Here is an 18,601-nt window from a genome sequence, read left to right on the forward strand (position 1 = left end):
TTGCATGGTGTTCATTCATTAAAAGAAGAAAAGGTCAACACATAAGTGACTTAATATTACATCTCAAAGTCCTAGGAAAAGAAGAACAAATCAACACCAAAAGCAGTAGTGGACAGGAAATAATTAAAGTCATCTGAAATCAATGAAATTGAAACAAAAGAAAAAATTGACAAAACAAAAAGTTGGATCATTGAAAATATATATAAAATTGACAAATTCTTAGCCATGCTAATGAATAGAAGAAGAGAGTAAACCCAAATTACAAACATAGATGATGAGAAAGGGACTATCACAACAAACAGTGCAGAAATACAGAAGATAATTAGAAATGATTTTGAAAACTTGTACTCCAATAAAATAGAAAATATCAAAGGCATCAACAAATTTCTACAGCCATATATTTTGCCCAAATTGAATCAGGATGATATACACAATTTAAACAGATTTCAAGTGATAAGAAGATGCCATCATAAGCCTACCAACCAAGAAAAGCCCAGGACTAGATGGATACAGTTCTACAAGACTTTTGAAGAAGAACTAATATCAATATTTCTCAAATTATTTCATGAAATAGAAAAAGAGAGTGCACTTCCAAACTCATTCTATAAGGCCAATATCACCCTGATTACAAAATCAGGCAAAGACATATCAAAGTAAGAAAACTTCAGACCAATATGTCTAATAAATGTAGATGCAAAATTTCACAATAAAATTCTGGCAAATCAAATATAAGAACATATTATAAAGATCATCCACCATGGTCAACTGGGATTCATCCCAGGGATGCAAGGTTGGTTCAACATATGAAAATCAATAAATGTAATTCATCACATCAATAGACTTGAAGATAAGAATCATATAATCATCTCAATAGATGCAGAAAAAGCATTTGACAAAATACAGCACCCCTTCATGTTCAAAGCACTAGAAAAACTAGGGATAACAGAATATATCTCAACATCATAAAGGCTATCAACGCTAAGCCACTGGCCAACATCATTCTAAATGGAGAAAAAATTGAAGTCATTCCCTCTAAAAACTGGAACAAGACAGGGATGGCCTCTTTCACCACTTCTATTTAACATAGTTCTTAAAACACTGGCCAGAGCAGTTAGACAGACAAAAGAAATTAAAGGGATACACATAGGAAAAAAAGAACTCAAATTAGCACTATTTGTTGATGATATGATTCTATATCTAGGGGGCCCCAAAAATTCCACCAGAAAATTCTATATTGAATCAGCAAAGTAGCAGGATATAAAAATCAACCCCCATAAATCAAAGTCATTTCTGTATATTAGTGACAAATCCTCTGAAAGGGAGATGAGGAAATTATCCCATTTATAATAGCCTCAAAAAAAAAATCCTAGGGAATCAATTTAGTGAAAGAGATGAAAGCCCTCTACAATGAAAATTACAACACACAAGAAGTCTTGAGAAGATGGAAAGATCTACCTTATTCTTGAATAAGCAGAAATAATATTGTCAAAATGAGCATACTACCAAAAGCATTATACTGAGTTTATGCAATTCCAATCATACTCTCAATGACATTCCTCATAGAAATAAAAAAGGCAGTCATAAAATTCATCTGGAAAAATAAGAGACTCAGAATTGCTAAAGAAATTCTTAGCAAGAAGAGTGAAGCAGGTCACATTACTAAACCAGAACTTAAACTACAGAGCAATATTAACATAAATAGCATGGTATTGGTACCAAAATAGACTTGTGTACCAATTTACAGAATAGAGGACACAAAGACTAACCGCATAATTACAGTTATCTTATATTAGACAAAGGCATGGAGAAAAGATAACCTCTTCAACAAATGGTGCTGGGAAAACTGGAAATCCATAGGTAACAAAATTAAATTAAATGAAATTAAACCTCTATCTCTCACCATTCACAAAACTCAACTTAAAATGAATCAAGGACTTAGGAATTAAATGAGAGACACTGTGCCTATTAGAAGAAAGAATGGTCCCAGATCTACATCATGTTGGATTAGGCCACAACTTCCTTAATAAGACTCCAATAGCACAAGAATTAATATCATGAATCAATAAATGGAATGAATCATAACTAAAAAGCTTATTATCAGCAACAGAAACCATCACTAAGATGAATAGATAGCCTACATTTGGGAACCAAATTTTACCACACACACACATCATATAGAGCAATAATCTCTAGAATATATAAAAAACTCAAAAATCGTAACACCAAAAGAACAAATAACCCAACCAATAAATGGGCCAAGGAAATTAAAAGACACTTCTCAGAAAATATATAATCAATTAACAAATTATAAAGAAATGTTCAACATGTATTGCAATCAGAGAAATGGAAATCAAAACTACTCTATGATTTCATCTCACTCCAATCAGAATGGCAATTATAAAGAATACAAACAACAATAAGTGTTGGTGAGGATGTGGGGAAAAGACACACTCATACATTGCTGGTGGGACTGCAAATTGGTGCAGCCAATATAGAATGCAGTATGGAGAATCCTTGGAAAACTTGAAATGGAAACACCATTTGATCCCACTCCTCATTTTATACCAAAAGAACTTTAAAATAGCATACTAAAGGGACACAGCTACATCAATGCCTATAGCAGTAGAAGCAACCTAGATGCCCTTCAGTAGATGAAAGTATAAAGAAAATGTGGTACATATACACATGGAATATTATTCAGCAATAAAAGAGAATAAAATCACAGCATTTGCAGGTAAATGGATGGAGTTGGAAAATATAATGCTAAGTGAAGTAAAGTCAATCCCAAAACACAAATGCTGAATGTTTTCTGATTTAAGGATGCTGATACATAATGTGTTTGGGGTGGGGCATGGGAATATTAGATGAACTCTAGATTGAGCAAAGGGGAGGAAGGGGAAGGAGAGGGCATGGTGGTAGGAAAGACTGTGGAATTAGATGGACATCATTATTTTGTGTCTATGGAGACACAAATTGTGTGATTCTACTTTGTGTACAGATATAAATATAATTGTGCTCTATATGTGTAATATGAATTGTAATTTATTCTGCTGTCATATATAACAAATTTTTAAAAATCCATACAAAGACCAAGAAAATTAATGAATCCTTTAGGTCAGGTATTACTGAAGAAAAATACTTTCTTTTATATATGAAAATGAAGATAATTAATTGATAAATCATGTGTCTGAATGTGAATGACATAACTTTAAGGAAAAGAAATAAATCTGGTCAGACAGAAGAGAAGTGAATTTAGGTGTGTAAATACATTTCAGTAATGGTAATGACCCCTTAGAGTATCAAATGATTTAATGTGAGAATAATCAATGGCATCTACAAACCCAGCTACACTTAGGAATAGAATATAATCAATTGGCAGTTTTGTGTAGTGCAAAACACTTATAAGTGCATATGATACCTCAGTTGCACTCATTACTATTAAATTGGAAGGAACACTTGTGATAGCTTAGCAGTCTCCACCTTATTAGATATTCTTTGGAAATACTTGGAGCTAATCATGTAGTACAATATAGGTGAAAATAACACATAGAAAATTTGTTCAATGACATAATATCAGAAAATTTCCCTAGTCTTTGGAATGAGATGGACGTGCAGGTATTGGAGGCATTTGGATCTTCAAACAGATATGATTATTAAAGGACTTCTCTGTGAGCTATTATGACTGACATGCCAAAAAAAATGAGAACAAATAAATAACATTAAAGGCTGCAAGAGAAATGCACCAAGTAACTGAGAAAGGTAAACCATTCAGAATAGCAGCAGAATTTTCGGAAGAAACTCTTTAGGCCCAGAGGGCATGAAATGATATATTTCAAGCTCAGTAAGAAAATGACTCTCCACCCTAATTGACATATACAGAAAAACTCTCCTTCGGAATTGAATAAGAAATTAAAAGCCTTTTAATATAAGCATAAATGAAGGAATTGATGAATGCTTAAAGGAATCCTCCACATAGCAGAGAAAGCAGAAAATAACCATAAGGGCATTGGAAAGAATGTAGAAAAGTAGATAAACAAACAAAAATTAGGAATGGTTCAGATATTAGAAATAAAACAAAATGATTATTAACACACACTTCCCTATAGTAATGCTTAATGTAAATGGTCTTAATTCTCCAATTTAGTGATATTGATTGGGAAATTGTATATTGTATATTGTATATTGTCTCCAAGAACATCCTGCATAGGCAAAGGCATTCATAGACTGAAAGTTAAAGGATGGAAAATGATACTCAATTCAAGTGAAACCTAAAAGCCACTCTCATATCAGAAAAGGCAATCTTCAAGCCAAAATTAGGCATCTCAATACCTGATTTCAAATTATATTACAAAGACACAGTAACAAAAAAACCATGATGCAGGCATAAAAACAGACATATAGACCAATGGAATAGACTAGAAGACACAGAGACAAACCAAAAACAGTTATAGTCATCTAATCTTGACAATGATACTAAAAATATACATTGGAGAAAAGAGAACCTTTTAAACAATTAATGTAAATAGCAATGGATATCCATATATAGAAGATGAAACTAGACTCATATCTCTCACAAAAGGCAACTCAAAATGATTCAAACATCAAAGATCAGAAACATTTCAATTTTTAGAAGAAAATGTAGGGAAAACACCTCAACATATAGGTACAGGGAAAGACTTTTTGAATAGAAGCTTTATAACTCAGGAAATGAGAAATAATAAATTTGTGGCATCAAATAAAATGGCTTCTGCACAGCAAAGGACAGAATTGAATGAAATTAAAAGCTTAAAGAATGTGAGGAAATCTTTGCCAGCTATTCTTCTGACACAGAGAACTAATATATAATATATAAACAGAATATATAAAGAACTCAAAAAATCTCAGTATTTAAAAAACTAATAAAAGGGGCAAATAAACTGACCAAATACTTCTCAAAAGGAAAAATACAAGTAGACAACAATTACATGAAAAAAAATTCAACATGATAAGCCATCAGGGAAATACAAATCTACAGATCACAACTCACTCAGGATGGCAGTCATCAGTAATATAAACAGCAATAAATGCTGGTAAAGATGCTGGGAAAATAAACTATTTTTAGGAGACTTTATTTAAATTTCTGTAGTGAATTATATTTATACATAATATTGGAATTAATTTTGACATAATTATACAAGCATGAATTTAATTGTTCCAGTTCAATCCCCATCCCCTTTATCTACCTTTCTCCCTCCCTCTATTCCTTTTTCTCCATTCAATGAATCCTTCTTCTACATATTTATAGTATTATTTTTAATTAGTGCATTATAGAGACACATAAAGTTGAAATTCTCCATGGTATATTCAGGTATGTACATAGGATAGTTTGGTCAGTTTAATTGCACCACTCCTCCTTTTACCCAGTCTGTTTCCCCTTCCCGTCAATTCCCTTTTCCACTCCACTGATCTCTATTTTTATGGAGTTTCCCTCACATTTTGTTATTAGTTTTCACATATGAGAAAAAATATTCTACCCTTGGCTTTTTGGATCATGGCCTTTCTGGTGCTCCCCAATTCCAAGCATTTATCAGCAGATATCATAACTTTATTCTTCTTTATGGTGAGTAAAACTCAAAATGGAGTTTTATATATCACGTTTTATTTATTTACTCATCTGTTTATAGGCTACTGTGCTGGTTCATAATGTGACTAATATGATTGTATCTGCTATAAACATTCATATTGTGATAACTTTAATAAGATGAATGTATTTCTTATGTTTCAAATATCCATAATATTTGTATATTTAAAATATAGATAAATATAAAATAAGACGAGTGTTCCAAAATTTCCCCAGAAATCATAAATATGGTCCTGCCAAGTTATACCATTTTTTTCAATAATAAAAAATCCAAATAAGAAAGAAAGGAAGATTTTGGTTTCTGGAAGTAAATTTTGATGTACTCATATTTTAATTTATTTTTTCAGTACTGGTGATTGAACCCAGGGATGCTTAATCACAGAGCTGCATCCCTAGCCTTTCTTAATTTTTTTTTAAATTTTTAGACAAGGTTTCACTAAGTTTCTTAGAATCTCACTAAGTTGCTGAGGCTGGTCTTGAATTTGTGATCCTCCTGCCACAGCCAACTGAGTCAATGGGATTACAGAAGTGCATCACCATGCCTAGCCTGATATATTTTAATGATAGAAACAATTCTGATATTAAAGAGATAAAAAATTAATTTTATCTAAGAAGAGTCCCAAATCAATATTTAAAGGTCCATGAGAAAGTTAATCTAGCTAATCCAGTTAGAACTTCAAGAAAGACGTAAAGGAACTAACTTGTCATTTTCATTTAATTGCTTATATCCAGCATGCTCCTACTTGTGTAAGATAAAGGCAATTTCTTTGATTGTGTCATTGATAGCTTGTTTCACATGCTTGTTCTTCAAGGCATAAATAAATGGATTTAACAAAGGGGCAACAGATATAGGGAGCACGATACCCCTTTATTGATGTCCACCTGTTCTATGGCTGAAGGCTTGACATAGATGAAGATGCAGCTGCCATAGGTGATGGAAACCACAATCATGAGGGAGGAGCAGGTAGAAAAAGCTTCTATCTTTGCTGATCAGAAAGAAATATGAGAATTGTCCTAATGATATTTCTATAAGAAAGAATCACACCTATTAGTGTGATAATGAAAGTAAACACTGCACCAATAATAATAGTCTGCACTAGAAACCACATTTCTGAGCACGAGATCTCAGAAAGAGGAGATGCATCACAGCCAAAATGATTGACGACATTGGAGTCGCAGAACACCAGCTGGAGGCCCATGCCAAGAGGTGTGATGATGATCACCAACCCAGAGATCCAGCAAGAGAAGATTAGGATGGCACAGACTCTGTTGTTCATGATGGTGATGTAATGAAGGGGTTTGCAGATGGCCACATAGTGATCATAGGACATGGCGGCCAGGAGAAAAAACTATGTGACCCCAAAGAGTCTAATAAAAAATAGTTGACTGGCACAAGCATTGTAAGTTATGGTGTTATCCCTAGCTGATATACTGTAGAGGAATCTGGGAACACAGACTGTTATGAATGAGATTTCTAAGAAGGAGAAGTTTCAAAGAAAAATATACATAGGTGTTTTAAGATGGGAATCCATCAGGGTGAGTGTCACGACCCCTCGCTGGCAAGGGAAACTAAAGATAGATGCAAGGGAAACATGACACAGGATTCTTCTTTCAGCAGTTTATTCAGGACCCTTGAAGCATGATGAGAAAACAGGAACAAGAGAGAGAGCGGTCGGTCTGCCCTAGCTTAAGTACCCAGCCCCGCCAATGGCCAATGAACTAGCACCACGTGGAAAAGTCTAATAGGTACAGTGCAGTGGAAGCAGGCCAGAGCCCAGCCCCACAGCCTTACAAGGAGTTGTTTACTTCTAACAACTCTAACCGTTTAAGGAAGTGGAAGCAGAGAACAGCGCCATATTCAGGGTGCAGTCGCTGGCTCTCAACAGGTGAGAAGTATAATAGTCAGATTACCAGTGACGCTCAGAATGTATGTCAAGAATAAAAAGATAAAAACCAGAATTTGCAGCTGTGGTTCATCTGTAAGTCCTAACAAAATGAATGTTGTTATTGCTGTGTGATTTATCATATCTGAATTTGATGTTTTAGGCAATCTGCATGCCAAAAGTCAAAGTACCGAAACAGAAGAAAAAGAAATACTTATAATCTTTGAGAATGAGGTACAATAAAAAAGGATGAAATTAACTCCAAGCATACTAAGACAAACAATAATAAGGACAATAAAGTCAATAAAATTGAAAATAAAAAAGGAAATAGAGAAAAATCAATGAAATTCAAAATTGACTTCTGAAAGATGCATGACACTAATAAAGCTCTAACCAGACTGACAATAAAAGAAACACACACACACACACATACACACACACACACAAAATAATCACTAAAGAAAAAAAAAGCATATATTAGAAATATTAGGAATTACCGAGGAGTAAATCACTAGTTATTTCCCATGAAGGAAAAGCAAATGAAAATTATAATGAGATACAATCTCACTATAGTTAGAATTATTATCAAAAAGCAAGAATACAAACAAAATATCCAAATGCTGACAAGGCTTTGGAGAGAAAGGAACTCTTAGGGATGTAAATCAGCAGAGCTATTGTGAATAACAGTATAGAGGTTCCTTAAAAACTAAAGATAGATGTAACGTATGATCCATGTATGCCACTTCTGCATACGAAGTCAAAGGAACTGAAATCTACTCATCAAAGAAATAACTACCTGTCCAGGTTTATTGCATCACTATTCACAATAGCTAAGATAAGGAATCAGTCTGGTGCCTATCAATAGATGACTGGGTAAGGAAAATGTGTCATATATTCACAACAGAATATTGTTCAACCATAAAAGGGAATGAAATCTTGACATTTGCAACAAAATGGATGAAATTATTAGGATGCGTATTATGTTAATGTAAAAAGCCAGACACAGAAAGACAATTTCTACATATTTTAACATATGGAAGCCAAAAATTGTCAACCTGAAATGTAGAATAGTGAATACTGAAGATTGGGAAGGGTGGGTGCAAGGGCAGAGAAAGGGAGGCTGGATTTGATTAGTGCAAATATCACACACAACCCCATTCATATATACAATTAATACATGTTAACAAAAATGAGAAAATATGTATTTTTTTAATTTAATATATATAAATACAGAAAAATTTTGTATATTGGCCATTTCTTCTGACCCTTTAATATTTCATAATAGTTTCTTATTTTTATACTTTCTGGTAACAATTAATGTATAAAAGTCTTTTATTTATAAGTAGTTTGTTGCAATATAATAACATTCTTGACACAAGTTATATTGATTTAGTGTAGCGCAGATTTACATACATTCAATCATTGTATTTCAAAGGACATGGTATTTATATAAAGCTTCCAAATCAAATCATAAATTCACCTTGTCAATATGTGCTTATACTCTTTTTTTCTTTTTTTTTTCAGTGCTGGGTGTCAAACCCAGGGCATTGCGCCTGTTGGCATGTACTCTACCATTGGGATACAGTCTTATCCCTATATGCACCCTTTTAATTTCTGTGCAGGCTACAGTTCTCTACATGTTTTCCTGTGTTTAACTACTCTGGCTTTTATTTTCTGAAACAAAAAAAATGGCTTTTTAATTTAGTAGTCCATAATCATTATATTTGTATAATTATTAATGTCATTCTTCTTGCCAAACCCCAAAGTGTCTTGATTTCCCTCAAAAGTTATCCCACCTGATTGAGCACATCTGAAAAATGACCATTTTCATTAGGTTCTACATTCTTAAAGACGCTTAATATATTATAAACACAATTCATACTTTCCATTTTATACTTCCACCTTACTTTTATCTTTTTGATCTTACACTCAGAAGGAAACATTACTTCTCTAAGTGGACTTCATGTCTTCTGTTTTGATCATTTTAATCAATTTTTCTGTACTGCATCTAGAGTAGGTCCTAACATATGATTTCGATTCCAGTAGCAGTTGCTAGAAGTTGCTACACCTCCACTGCATTTTTAGAGCCATCATCTCTATTTCAGAGCTGTTTTGTATTGCTATTTACCAATTTTCCTACTTAAACTGTGATATTTTTGATATCAGACCCTATGTTATGCAATATGATGCATATCTTAATCATGTCCTAGAATATTTTTCTCTTAATATGAATGATCATATCATAGATATTGACAGACAAACACCAGGATATTTTCTTTACTTGAGGAAAGTCCTTTACTCTTGTGGTCTACAAAGAAGGTGTTACACTCATAGTGAAAATAATTCCTTCAATAGAAGAAGTGGTGCTGTGTTTCACTGACACTTCAGTACAAATTTTGAGCATTATGACATAATTACTCAGACTAGGCATTTCATCTGCTCAACTGGTCACAGAGCTTTTCATCTAAATTCTTTTATAGATCATGTGAAAAAATAAGGATAGTAAGGTAATGAATTATTTAAAAAGTTGTAGATATTAGCTAATAACTTTTATACAGTACAGTACCTACTTAGTCTCATAGCTGTGTGGGTATACTTTTTGTATTTGAACATTTTATTACTCAGACATAGTCTCAGTTCATAAATAGGCTTAAAAATCTTCTTGTGCCTGTGGTTAATAATCTCAAAACAGAAATGACATTCAAGTAATGAAATTAGTTTCTCATAACCTTAAAAACTAAATTAACACACACACAAACACATACCAATATCAATATTTGTATTATCTATATCCAATAATGACAGGAAAAATTTCATTTAACCAAACTTCAAAAAAAATGACTTGAGAAATATGAAAGCTACTTACACTTTAGTCTTTTATTCAGGCATTAGTTTTATTTTATCCACAGACTCGTTAATGCAATTCACAACTAAGTAAAATTTATTAGTAGTAATGTGGATATAATCTAGTCATGTTTTCTTATTGAACTGGCACTCAAAGGGAGCAGCAGAAATATAGATATGCCAGGTTACCTCAGATTTTATATCCTGATGTCTAACAGTTATCAAATCCCATTATCGGGTTAAAATTTGAAAGAAAACTATTTCTGCAAATCCATGTGGCCAAAGAGAAGAAAAGAGTACTAAATTGGCTGGGGAGAACAAGAAATTCTCTCTGATTTTTAAAAAGCTAAGGGTCCAATCTCAATAAGATTAAAATAGGGTGAGTCCTTTAAGAGTTTCACCACAGGCATGATGGAGAATCTTTTATATGGTCATCCTGTATCAGGAAGGATTAATTAAGTTTAATAAAACAAGTAACCTTGGTGACCCTGCTTCAATGTCATTAATGAAAGTAAAATGTAATTTATGTTATTGACAAAACAAAAGCTAGCTAGTGCACATAGGAATTAGAATTCTGTCCTTGGAGAATGATATGTGTTATAGTATCAAGGTCAAGATGCATATTTGTGTGTATGTAAATATACATACACACACATACTAAACATTATCTATTTAGTATATATAATTCAAATAATATTTTGGGTTTTGTTCATTTTATTCACATTTTGATGATTGCTAATGATATAAAAATTTCTTCAATTGTATTTGTAATGTATTCTTTTTGTTTTAGCTGGACAAAATACTTTTATTTATTTTTATGTGGTCCTGAGGATCCTCAAACCTAGGCTTTGCACAAGCTAGATGCTAGTTGAGTGCTTTACCACTGAGCCACAAGCCCAGCCCTGTAATTATTATTATTATTATTATTATTATTATTATTGTACTAGGGATTGAACCCAGGGCCTTGTGCATATGAGGCAAGCACTCTACCAATTGAGCTATATCCCTAGCCCCTGTATTTTATTCTTAATGAATACAATCTTTCTGCCCATTAGCTGTTTTTGGATAAAAATATTTGCTGGATTCTTATCTTTCCTAAGATACTTGCATGCCCTTAACATCTAATTTTTATTGCTTTAGAAGTCTTATATCTTAGAAATCTTATTTCATGATTTAATATTCAATATTAATGATAGAATTGATATTTAGAAGAATTTGATCTTATATCATAATATATATTCTTGATTTTGATTCATGATTTCTAAATTTACCAGCATTATTTGACCTTTTCTTTTGACCCTGATATGGGCATACATGTTATTTATATTTTCTTCCAGTGATTTTATTACTTACATAGTTTATATTTACATCTGTGTCCTATATGAATTATAATTTGGTATAATATATAAGGATATGTAATTTTACTCCAAGTAATTAGCCATTTTGTGACTTAATAAACAATCAACTATTTCAATTTGTTTTTAGAACTTATCCTATTTCTTCACTTGGAAAGGAAGAAAATGAGCCATCTTTAGTCTATAAGTTTTGAAATATTCCTAATACACAGAAAGATAAATTGTCCTATTTTTTCCTCGCTTCATTTTGACTCCATATTTATATCATCTTACTAATTGATCCACTGGCTGGGAAACAGAAAGAATTATATATATTGGATTACTACATGTCCAATATATATCCATTATTAACCAATAGGAACAAGAGCAAAAAGATAATTTTTCCAGTGGAACTGGATTGTTTTATGGAGGAGGCTGATGATGTCAAGAAGTACAATGAAAAAATAAAAGGGAGAATGGGTGTCATGATACTCAAAATTCATGATTAAATAATTTAAATCCATTTTATATGTTGAATGAGAAGGGTAATAAATATAAGACTGAGTTAACAGAAGTGGAAAGTAGATGGGTCTAGAATTAGAATTTCTCAAAATATCAAATAATATGTGCAAAAGAGTAAATTATTAAATATTCTAATTCATTGATTCATTAAAAAGTGATAAAAACTATGGTGTTCCTACATACCCTCCATTTATCTATAAAAAGTCCTGATATCCAAAATATGTGTGGAATGAAATTATAACATTTTAAATATAGCTAATAGAATATTAAAGTAAATAAACACCACTATTTAAATTTTGAAAAAGAAAGAAGTTAGTTGCTATGGGTTGAATGTGTACTCTCCCAAATTTAGTCTTTGAAATATAATGGTTACTGTTGTCATAAGAGTCAGACATTTAAAAAGTGAATAGGTCATGAGGGCTCCTGTCCAGTGAATGAGATTGAGGTCCTCATGAAAGAGGCTTTATTCAGCATTTGGTTCTCTCACCTTCCACCTCCTGCCAGGTGAGGACCCAACATTCCTCCCCTCTTAAAGATGCAGTCACAAGATGCCTCTTGGAAGAAGAAAGCAGGCTTCACTGTAAAACTGAACCTGCCAGTACCTTTGCTTTAAGAAAATAAATTTGTGCTTATTATAAATTATCCAGTCTGAGGTATTTTGTTACGGGACCACAAGTGGACTAAGACACTAATGTTTATTTAGATGTAATTGAAGTCAAGTTACATGTGGACCAACTTTTCCCTGATCTCAGAGACAGATATAGTTAGTATTAATACTAAAAGCTGATTAAATTTTTGTAATTAAACAATGGGAGTGTAACTAATTGTCTACTGATATATTTCAAGCAAGATAGTGATCCCAGGACAGTGAAACAGGGAAGGCAAGGCAGCTATTTACTATGAAATACCCTTTCTACTCTGGCTTCCCAAGTAGATAACTAGGTCAACTATGGTAGCCAGAAAAAAAAAAAAAAACCTGCAAGCAAAAACTAAATGAGACAGGTAACTATGTTAATTAAGTCAACTTAGAAGCAGACTGAAACCTCATCCTAAGCAATGAGGGTGGTGATCTGGGTTAATTGGATACCCATCCTGAGATCTTTGAACAGTGAGATGTGCTACTTGCTTTGTCTTATCAAAACATAATAATGCAATTAACTTGTATCAACAGTATGAATTATTTGTTAACACACATTTTATTTCAAAGATAGCAATACCTCCAAAGACCAGAATGTATTCTTCTGTCTACCAAGATTTAACATAAAATTGTACCAAAATGTGCTTTCATTGGATCTTCGAATTCTAGTAACCATGATATTTGAGAAAGAAATGTTGTAAGCATGAGGAGAAAAGAAAGAAAAATGGGTCCATTTTGAAAAATATAAATGATTTTCATACTTCTTTCTTCATCAGCAATTTTACATTTAATGATCTAAGTTCAGGAAGTCTTCACTTCTCTTTTCATGCATAATTGCTTACAACTCTGGTCCAGTTTTCCTTCTTTATACATTATTGTTATCAAGTTAACTAGGTAGAGGGCTTTAAATTATTTTAGCAGAAACTCTAGAAAAAAATCAGCAATATTCTGTATTTGTATGGGTAGTGAAGTTTGCATAATTCCAGTGGCATGAATATCACATCTCCGATTTTAAACACCAGCAGTGAAAAACAAGAAAAGCCTGCCTTGTTCCTTCCTATTGACAAAAACATCTCCATACACATTACATCCAGAATTGAATCACCAATAGAAGATGCCATAATGATCATGTCATTAAAGAGCAAGAAGATGAAGGGGCCATGTGTTCTGTTACTCTAATGTTCTTTCTCTAAATAAATAAATTCTTAGAATAAAATGAGAATAGATATAGATCAGAACAGAATCACTGGGACATTTTGAAGGTTGTTGTAAGAGGAAAGTTTATAGCTATTGGTACCTATATAAAAACAACAACAACAAAATAAACAAACCCCAAACCCAGAAAGATCCCAAATAAACATCTAATGTTGCATCTCAAGATCCTAGAAATACAAAAGCAAACCAATTCTAAAACATGTAGAATTAACTAAATAATTCAGATCTGAGAAAAAATTAATGAAGTAGAAAATAAAAGGTACAAGAATATGTAATAAAGATTTGATTGTTTATAAAAATAAACAAGATACAGACCCTTAGCCAAACTAACTAAATAAAGAGAAAGATGAGATAAAATGAGAGATGAGAGAAGAGATACAATCATAGAAGAAAAAGGACATATCACAACAGACATCAGTAGAATCCAGAGGCTCTTTGGTTACTATTTTGAAAGCTTTGTAGGGCATAAATATTAAATATTATGATATCTTTGTGTTGGGTTGCTCTATTTACAGTGTGAAGAGAACTTCTTTGTCTCTTCTGATTAATTTTGTCTTGAAGTCTGCTGTGTTAAATATGAGAGCAGCTACTCCTGCTTATTTTCAGGCTCCATTTCCACAGAATTTAATTTCTGTCTTTTTACTTTAAGCCTGTGGATTTCTTTGCCTCAGAGTTGTGCATTTTACATGCAATATATAGTTGGGTTTTTTTTTTCTTTTTTGTTAAATGACAAGTACGCTGTTAATAGCTACAAACTCTAGGACCTTTAATTTTTGAGTATTTTCTGCATTGTTCTCTTGATCCCTATATCACCATTTATATTCCTTTATGTTTTTCCTATTTTGCTCATTAGAAATCATTAATATCCTTAATTTTTCCCTATATTTCTGTGTTGATTTCATTAATTTTTCCATTTTTTTGGAACTTAAAATTTATTGTTCCAATTAAGTTTCATGCATCTATTATGAATTAGAAACTTATATTAAGTGATTTTAAATTTATATTGCTTTAAATTAAGTATATTTTTAAGTGATATTGCTCTTTTATATAAGGAAATAGCAAGTAATTTTACAAGTGATTTTAAAGACATCTTCAATTCTGATTAATCATAGACTCCTGTTGATGTCTCCTTTCCTAATTAGTGTAATAGGCCTGATATGTCTTATTTGGTTTAATATATGTTAGCATGTCTCTACTATTTTTTTTATGTTTTGAATAAGCATTTGTGCTATTCATTTTATAACTGTATTACAGTAAGAAAGTAACTAGCATTATTGCCATATAATTTAACATGATAATTTGTACAATTTAAAATATTATTTTCTTTCTTTTCCTAGCTCAGAAGTGGAAAAAAATTTAATTCCATGGAAATTATATTTTTAGATTCACAATGAAAGAAAACACAATGAATGAATTTGATTCAAAGTAATAAAGAGTTTAATAAGCATGAGATCAGGATGAAATATTAAATGTCTTTGAGAAGGCTAATATGACTGAAATGTAGAAAGGAAACAATGAAATAAGTTAAAAGCAACAGTAAAATAGTCACAGAATGTTTTATTTCCTTTGATTCATCAAAAGTCCTGCTTCTTTGAGAGAAACACAATCTTCTTTATGGAGTCATTGAAAGCATGTTTCACTTGCTTATTCCTCAAGGTATAAATGAAAGGGTTCAACAAGGGAGCTACAGAAGTGGTGAGAACTGAGACACCTTTATTTACAGACACCTCTTCCTTTGCTGATGGCTTGATATAGATGAAGATGCAGCTGCCATAGGTGATGGAAACCACAATCATGTGGGATGAGCAGGTGGAAAAGGCCTTTTTCCTTTGCTGAACAGAGGGGAATCTCAGAATGGTCCTGATGATGTACGTGTAGGACAGAACCACACAGACTAGGGTAATAATGAGACCAAATACAGCCACAAATAGAACCATCTGTTCTAATATCCATGTGTCTGAGCATGAGATCTTTAAGAGGGGACTTGCATCACAGATGAAATGATCAATGGCATTAGAATCACAGAATTCAAGCTGGAGACCTAAACTTAAGGGTGGGACAATAATCATCAAGCCAGCTACCCAGCAGGAGAGGACTAATAAGGTGCACACTCTGTTGTTCATGATGGTCATGTAATGAAGGGGTTTACAGATGGCCACATAGCGATCATAGGACATGGCTGCCAGGAGAAAAAATTCTGTTGCTCCAAAGAGAAAAACAAAAAATACTTGACTTGCACAAGCATTGTAGGTAACAGTATTGTCTCCAGTTGATAAACTGTACAGGAATCGAGGGATACAGACAGTAGTAAATGAAACTTCTAGGAAGGAAAAGTTTCTGAGGAAGAAGTACATAGGTGTCTTCAGATGGGGATCCACCAATGTGAGGGTGATAATAGTCAGGTTCCCTGTTACACTCAACATATAGGTGAGCAACAGAAAGATAAAAAGCAGAATTTGCAGTTTTGGGTCATCTGTCAGTCCCAGCAGGATGAAAGTGGTTATTGCTGTGTAGTTCCTCATCATAGAACACTGATATTTACCTAATCCAAGATTGTATGAAGAGAAACATTCAAATTCTACAACAGAAAGATGTGCATATAGAAGCCCAGCAAATCAGACATTTATCTTTTCCTTTTACATTATAATCAATATTTTGGTATTCTAGCAGCTTTCATGAATTTTTTGTGTTTGAACAGTGGAGATTTTCTTTATGTTATTGTAAAACAGTCCATTTTTTATTCATTTATGACCCCTTTGAATTTGCAAATGTAGTCGATTTGTCATATTAATTAGTCACATATGAATCATTACACGGACTGGATTTCTGGATGGGTTAGTGAAAGATGTCATATTATGGATGGCTAACATTTCTTTGTCCAAGGCAAACCTTGGATATAGGGTATAACTAGGTAACTAAGAGCATGGATTCTCGTCACTTGTTATGACCTGGTGATTGTTGTAAGGATAAGATATATTTTTCCAGGAAAAAAATAAATGACAGTGACCAAAAGAAGATATCTGATAGTGGAAACTCTAGTACTTATGGACGTTTTGATGTACAACTATTTTACCTATAGGGTGAGAAAATGTTATGTGCAAGATATATACAAAAGAGTGCTTTCTTATGCATACATTTATGCTCAATTACTTGACTATGACCCCTTTTCTCTTAAAGTCCCAGACATTAATTTATATTTAATATTGCTAAGTATAGCCTTCTTGGCTGTATCTTTTTCCTGATGTTGAAAATTCATTTGAAAACATTCATTGCTCCTCAGTTCATCTTCAATCCATTGAGGTTTTAACTGGCTGTGCGGGACTTTCACTTGCAATTCCCTATAGCTTTCTGAGCACCTCCAAAGACTTCATTTCTTTTGATGCCAATGGCACATTTTAGTTTTACCTTGCCTGAAATTTCCACAGCATTAAAAACCAAAGTTTGGTCATTATTTAAATTGATCCCATGGCATATTTTTGATTTTCTTTTTTCTAGGTTTACATTATTATTTTTAGTGTTTCTCTTTTTAGCTTTCTTTTCTCTATTCATATATGAAATATTTGAGATCTCTAATATTGTATTCTGAGACGTCTTGCTTATTGTGTTCTATTTGTTATTATTTTATTTATATATTCATGAATGATTTAACTGATTCACTTTTATTTTCTATAAAAATATCATTAAACATATGAGTCATCCCTGACATCTGTAGGATACTCCACAGATACCAAATCTGAGGATGCTCTAAACATAACAAGTTGTGTGTCCACATCTCAATTATCATATCCTCTAAATGATCTACCTTATCTTCTTCCTGTGTTAATTATTTTTTGATATAGTAAGAATTATCTTTTTATTTAACCTGCCAGGCTAATGGAAAATACCTTCTTTGATTTTCTCATTTTAGTACTTGTCATTTTCTTACCTGTCTTCCTTATGGTTTGAGTTCCACTAACACTGACAACTTGAAATTCCTCATATTTTCTACATGGTTTCTCCTCTGCACAGGCTAACTTTTGATTAATGCCTATTAGTCCTTCAGAGTTCCCCATAGGTATCAGTTCTTTCAGGAAATCTTCATTCATGAACCCAAAGCATATGATACTTTTGTGGTGTTTCCAAGTACCTGTTGTTTACCCATTCATGGAGTCTATCACATTATATTATGCTGTACACGGTAATTACATTTCTCCTGTATGTTCATATAAATTTCTCTAAAGTAGAAACAATATTTTTGTGTTCTTAACTTTCTTCATATTTGGCTTTTATACCAAATTTAAGGAAAAAACAAAGCAGCATTGTCTATGAACTGGGGAGATTTATACTTCTTTAATGCCTATTCTGGTCAGTTAGTACAAAGTTTTTATTTTACATGTGCTTCAAATTAAGCTTTCATTTTGAATACTTTTCAAAACAAAAGGCCTGAATATGCCCAGTTCTAAACTTTAAAGATTCTCCTTTTCCAGGGTTTCCCCCATTCTGTGTATTACCCATTCCTTTACCCTTCATAACTAATTGTCTCTCTGCAGCTGCTGTTTTCTTTCTA

At 32.6% G+C, this 18,601-nt stretch overlaps 1 protein-coding gene across 1 annotated transcript; it reads right to left on the minus strand.

Annotated features, from left to right (window-relative positions):
* Positions 1–15,624: 15,624 nt before the first annotated feature.
* Positions 15,625–16,577, minus strand: LOC106145559 (olfactory receptor 6C2-like). The gene has a single exon (XM_013366418.4). It carries the CDS (start codon positions 16,575–16,577, stop codon positions 15,630–15,632), a length of 948 nt encoding a protein of 315 aa, XP_013221872.4. The 3' UTR covers positions 15,625–15,629.
* Between the last annotated feature and the right edge of the window lie 2,024 nt (positions 16,578–18,601).

This window comes from Ictidomys tridecemlineatus, chromosome 6 (assembly GCF_052094955.1).
Source record: "Ictidomys tridecemlineatus isolate mIctTri1 chromosome 6, mIctTri1.hap1, whole genome shotgun sequence".
Classification (NCBI taxonomy): domain Eukaryota; kingdom Metazoa; phylum Chordata; class Mammalia; order Rodentia; family Sciuridae; genus Ictidomys; species Ictidomys tridecemlineatus.

What these genes read in the sequence shown, in the direction of transcription:
- LOC106145559 (XM_013366418.4), bottom strand. Translation starts at nt 16,577, where the DNA reads ATGAGGAACTACACAGCAATAACCACTTTCATCCTGCTGGGACTGACA.